Source organism: Chinchilla lanigera, unplaced genomic scaffold (genome assembly GCF_000276665.1).
Source record: "Chinchilla lanigera isolate Chin_1 unplaced genomic scaffold, ChiLan1.0 scaffold00021, whole genome shotgun sequence".
Classification (NCBI taxonomy): Eukaryota; Metazoa; Chordata; class Mammalia; order Rodentia; family Chinchillidae; genus Chinchilla; species Chinchilla lanigera.
In genome coordinates, this window is record NW_004955422.1 from 19,326,143 (window position 1) to 19,331,988 (window position 5,846).

The 5,846-nt window shown below is 54.5% G+C and overlaps 1 protein-coding gene and 1 long non-coding RNA gene across 2 annotated transcripts in view; one reads left to right on the plus strand and one right to left on the minus strand.

Annotated features, from left to right (window-relative positions):
• Positions 1–159: 159 nt before the first annotated feature.
• Cst6 (cystatin E/M) lies at positions 160–1,307 on the minus strand (the record flags this gene model as incomplete). The annotated part of the gene is given in 2 exon segments (XM_005384435.2): positions 160–285; positions 979–1,307. Coding segments are annotated over 2 exon segments (366 nt in total), but the record flags the coding sequence as incomplete, so codon positions are not given.
• A 65-nt stretch (positions 1,308–1,372) lies between these two features.
• The window catches only part of LOC106148478, a 9,801-nt gene continuing 5,327 nt past the window's right edge, over positions 1,373–5,846 (plus strand). The window contains exon 1 of the long non-coding RNA XR_001233960.1: positions 1,373–1,460. This is a non-coding gene — a long non-coding RNA (uncharacterized LOC106148478). The remainder of the gene's footprint in view (positions 1,461–5,846) is intronic.

The following is a 5,846-nucleotide window of genomic DNA, read 5'->3' on the forward strand; positions in this document are numbered from 1 at the left end:
TGCACCCCACACTGGCCTGGATGTTGAGTCACCAAGGCTGGGCAGGTTTAGCCAGGCGCATCTGCACCTGCGGGTCCCTGGTGGCCAGACCAGCTCAGGGTGGCCAACGTGAGGGCCTCAGGCTCTACACAGGGCCTGGGCATGGGGCATCACTCTTACCTCCTGCTCCACCCCTGTGGCCAGGGGGCAGGTGGTGAGGTCCACGCGGGCTCCAGAGACCCTGGTCTTCCTGCATGCTGTGCTCTCCAAGTCCACGGTCAGGTAGTACTTGATGCCAGCCACCAGCTGGGGACAATGGCAGCCAAGTGAGGGGTGTGGAACCCTCTCCTCCCTCTAGCCTCTCCCACTGGCCTGGGCACATACAGGGTCCTGACCCAGGGATGTGGGGCAGAGGCCTGGTTCCTGCAGCACGCTGAGACCCACCTGAGATCAGCACACTAAAGTCTGGACACACACAAGGAAGATGTCACTGGGCCCTCTCCCTCTCCCTCCCTGGAATCCATCAGACACCAGGCAAGGTGAGGAGGCAAGCTGTATGGACAGGGTTAGATCCTCTCTTTTTTTGAAATTTAGGAATTTGGCTTTTCATACTTTTGGTATTCACTTGGGGTTTGTTGTCTTTTGTTTTTGGCATTTTGAGACAGGCTTTCCCTCTTCGCTGGCCTTGAACTCAGGATCCTTCTGCCTCAGCCTCCCCAGCGCTGAGATTACAAGCCTCACCAAGACAACTGGCTATATTCACATGGCTTTGGGGAAGCGCTACACAGCCGACTGAGCGTGGAGCTCAGTGACAGAGCACTTGCCGAGCGCGTGCAAGACCTGAGCTTGAATTCCAATAATACCCCTCCATACAAAAGGGCACTGTGTAAAAATATGGGGTACTCTTTTGGCGCCCCCCTCCCTTGGCTCCGGGCAGAACCTCTCTGGGCTCTGGAGCCCCATCCGGCTGCCCGGCCCCAGCTCTCCAGCGCGCCGCACCTGTCTCTCCGCCTTGATGATGTTGGTGTCGCGGTAGTAGTAGACGCTGTTGCTGCCCTGGTTGAAGGTGGTCACGGCCGTCTGCGCCATCTTCTGCACCTGCGGGTCGTTGGTGGCCAGGTTCTTGCGTTCTCCGGTCCTGTGGTCCCGCGGCTCGGCGCGGCCGTCGGGGACCAGCGCCAGGAGGCAGATCGCGAGCAGGGCCAGGCCCATCGCCAGCGAGAGATGAGGACGCGCCATGATTGCCGCTGTCGGTGCAGAGCTTTGGCCCGCGCTGCTTTTACGGGCTCCGCGGCCCCGCCCGCCGCCCCGCAGTCCGCCTGCGCCCTTGTCCGCCCCGCCCCCAGGGCCAGCGAGGCGGAGCGAGCTGGTGGTGAAGCGGCCTGAGGATCCCTGCGGCTGGGATGCCTCCCTGTAGTCCACGGAGGGAAAGGACAGCAAGGGCCCCCAGCAACAAGTGCCACCATAGGAGCAGTTTACTGGTATGTTTGTGTAGTGTGGACTATCACCAGCATCTGTGGTTCAGCTCTTATCTTCACTGTTTCCTGGCTGTGTGATCTCGGAGAAGTTACTTAACCTCTCACTGACACGGTTTCCTCTTCTGAAAAATGGGTTTTGTGAGAACCTGACTCAGGCAAAGGGCTTAGAAGAGGCCTGGCGCTGTACAAGCAGCAGATGAAGCAACGTTACTGAGCCAAGGTGTTTAATTCAGAGACAGCAAAAACGAGAATTAGTAATGTTTCTTCTTATGAAGTTGGGGCAGCCACTATTCCCACACAGTACTTTCATTTTATTGTTACTTAGTTGTGTGGCAGTGCTGGAGTCCCACCTCAGGGCTTGGGCATGCTAGGCAGGTGCTTTACCACTGAGCTACACCGTGCCCCAGCTATACAACGCTTCCTAAAAACCAAGTGAGCCGGAGATACAGATCAGAGGCGTAAGTGCCTGCCTGGTTAGAGCAAGGTCCTGAGTTCGATTCCTGGGACAAAAAAAAAAAAATCTAGCTAAAAACCAAGTGATGTAGCAGGAGTAGGGGCTCATGCTGGTAATCCCATCTCTCGGGAGGCTGAAAAAAGAGGATCTTGAGTTCCTCCTTACAGAGGAGGAAAGAGGACAGAACTGATTTGCTCAATGGTAACTAGTCAATGGAGATCTTATCTTTTGTGCCTTGGCAGTCTAAGTCACATCTGTGCCAAAAGATGATAACTGGCAGGAAGGAGAGCTTGTCGTACCAGCTGCCACCTTACTGACCCCGTGACAAGTCCCTCAGCCTCCCACAACCTCAGTGTCCTCATCTGGAACAAAAAAAAAGGTGACAGTCCTTAGAAAAAGATTGTCCTGACATGGATGGCTCTAGACCAAGTCACCCCTAGGTATACTGGATGTGTGCTACTGATACCTGCAAAATAGGGACCCCACAACTTTTTGAAAGAATCCAGTAAAAGATTCTTTATTTGAAAGAATCAAATAAACCTCTCTAATGCAGCCAACACAGGAAAAGCCTGGATTTTCTTGGAATGCTTTGTGTTTTACAGTTCTGCATACTTTGTACTTATAATTACATATTGCTGGCGGGGCCAGGCCATCTGTCCTTGGGTCTTAAATGCAGCTTGGAAGAGGTGGTCACTTACAGTACCTGGCAAACAGTTGGTACTTAATAAGTGGTGGCTTTTATTGGGATGAGTATTGGAAGTAGGCATCCAGCATATTCCTATCCCCAGTTCTAGACCTCTTGGAATCCCAGGCCCATGAGGAAGTGGTTTCTCAGACCAGAGCATGGTTGTTCCCCAGCCCAGTACCAACCGGCTTCCCCACCCCCTTCACCCAGCAATGAAAAACAAACTGCCACCTCCCTGGGATTCCAGAGACTGGTTACAAGTTTGTTCCAGGCTCAGGTGTCTGTCTTAAAGGGACAGGCTCCAGTTTGTGGGCAAGCAGGCCCAGGCTTGGCTTGATAAGCAGGCCCTGGCCAGGCAGGGACCATGAGTTGAGGAAGCCTGGGGGGTACAGTATGTAGCACCCGATAGCACCAGGGGAGGGGTGGCAGAGACAGCCCCAAGCAGCCAGGGAACCTCTTTTGGCTCCCCAGCTCTGCTCTTCTGTTATGGAGCCCAGTCACTGCCATAGCTCCCTCAACAATGAGCCAGGGTCCCAGATCTCACCCATCAACAGATCCGCAGCTCACTGGCACCTACCCTGCCTGTCACAACTTAGTGCTGATGCTACCAAGTCTTTGGCACCATAATCCAGCAGCTTCCAAGGACCTGTCCTTCACTAGTCACTTCTCACAAGCATGCAGGTGGTTCGCAGGTCTGACGTCCCTGTTACAGGTGATGTCATGGAGAGAACAGGGGGAGCAGCAAGGGAAGGTGACAATCAGTGGGCTCTTGACTTGTGCCAGGCCTTGGGGCAGGGCCTCACACTATCCTCCCGTCCTCATAATGAGCTGCAGAGAAGTGATGATCCGCTCTCCCTGCAAGAAGGAAATGGGAGGGGGCTCAAGGGGAGGGGCACAGTGGGCCTGGAGTGATGCCCATGTGACAGCAATGCCCTGTGTGTGAGCCCTGGGTTGCCCCACACATACACGAGGTTTGCTACACAGAGGGGTGCTCCTTGCAGGTGGACTGTCTGGGGAATGGGGTTTCCAGGACTGAGTCTCATCTGGAGCAGAGCCTACAGCCTGGACTCCATCCTGTCCAGACCACTCTGGCTTCCAGAAAAAGCTCTGGACTAAGCATGGGCTTGTGAATGGCCACCCACACAGGCCACAGGGCACAACTCTCAGTTTTGCTGTGACCCAACACGCAGCCCAGGTTGCCAGCAGCCCCCTCTTGCCCCTGGCTGAATGGGTCTTCATGACCAAGATGGCCCCTCAACATCCCTTTCCCCTGAGATCAGGCCCTGTAGGGCCTTCTTGCTGCCCGGAACCCTGTTCCTTGAGCCTCCAATCAGGTACAGGACATCCCATCCATGTCTCTAGGCAATGGGTGACCAGGGCCCACCTGCCGGGTCCTGTGCTGGTACTGATACCCTGACTCCTACCCCGCCACACCAGGTCTCCTTTCTCCTCTGGCATGCCAGGCCTTGGTTCCTCTGGCCTGCAGACTGGGCGGGGACTGGGCCTCTGAGAGGCCACTCTATCACAGGATACATTCTAGATGCCCTTTGTCTCCAGCTGCCCCAGGACTGATCCACGAACATGTGTAGGATGCAGTAGGGAACTCAGATAAGAGTTTGTGGCCTGCAGCCCTTCATGGGCACTGCCCAGGCTCCAAGGGAGAGGGGAGAAAGCAGGCTTTCTCTGCTGAGACAAAGGCCATGGGTGAGACAGGGAAGATAAGATGATGAGGGAACAGGACAGGAAATAAGGTCCACCAGGGACCCAGTGCCAGAAGCAGGAGACAAGTCCAGGAACCATTGTGGGCTGGAGCCACAGGAAAGGCTTCGGGGAGGACAAGGGAGTCTCCATTACCTCACAGAGCACCGGCAGCAATCTAGCAGAGTCACGACTGTGGTGTGGGGAACCTGGGGCCCTACTGAGCCCCCACCTAAGTACGCCAGACCTGTGTGACAGCATCACAGCATGAGGGGTGAGGGTGAGTGTGCCCGGACCCATCCAGGAAAGCAGCAGACACAGTATGGGCTGGAACTCTAGGGAAGCCCTCCTCCCACTGTAGTCCGGGCTGCAGACACAGGAGCAGCCTCCCAGGAAACTGCAGGAGCCACACCTGGGCCTGCTGTGGCCACCTGGAACTCCCTGGGTGAGGGCACACACTGCCCAGAGCCAGCTTGACTGAACCTTTGTCTCCACCGATGACAACACTGTTCAGTTGAAACCATCAGTGTTCCGTCCTGGCTCTTATCCTCCTATTGTCCCAAGACGTAGCCAGTACACAGAAAATGGGGCAGAAGATACACATTCTGTTTATCAGATGATTTCAGAGTCAATGCCTGTATTTGTACCCCACAGGTTAAGAAAGGGAAATGTCACTTCCACGTCTAAGTCCTTGTAATCATACCTTTGTCCCCTTCCCCCAAGATGGTCACTATTGATATTTTCTTTACAACTAACTTTCGCAACAAGCATTTCCAAGGTTTCCTTTTTAGTTTATGTAGGGACAACTAAATAACTTATGGATAACATAAGGGATAACTTATGTAGGGATAACTAAACAAGAACCTACTTTTTTGTTTCTCATGAGAGGAGTGAAGCCAGGGCCTGTGCTTGCTATGCAGGCACTCTACCATGAGCTACAGCCCCAGCACAAGAATTTCTTCTTAACCTTACAAAAGTGGAAACACATTATTTTATGTATTTCTTAATTTGCACAATATCGTTTGAGAGTCACTGGTTGTACATGGCTCCCAGGGTGCTCCCCATGCCATCCCTATGCTACTCAACACTTCCAACATCCAGGGCCCCAACGCACCAGTTACTTTGCCTGTCCCTGGCATGGGTGCACACGGTGCCTCTGAGGAAGGCCTCTGGGCATGGCACCTGGAGCACCAGCTGGTGTTTGGGGTCTGGTGCGTACCTCCAGGCCTTGGCTCTGGGGTGGACTCCTGCTCCGTGTGCCCCGGTCCTGGCACGCTAGCTGGTGGGTGGTGTTTGGGGAGTACTTCTGTGGTGTCTGGGATCGACCTGTGACTGTGTGTGCACATGTGAGACGACGACGACTTGCAGTCACAAATGCCAGTGGCAAAGAATGTTGCAACTGTTTTCTTTAAATGACGTTAAAGCAAACCTATCCCTGCTGTGAGAATCCTCCCTCCTGTGGGCAGCAGATCTGAGCTTGCTCACTCGGGCAAGCACCTGCCAGGGGCCCTGCCCACGACAAGACCTGGGAGAGTCCCTCTGGTGCGTGGGC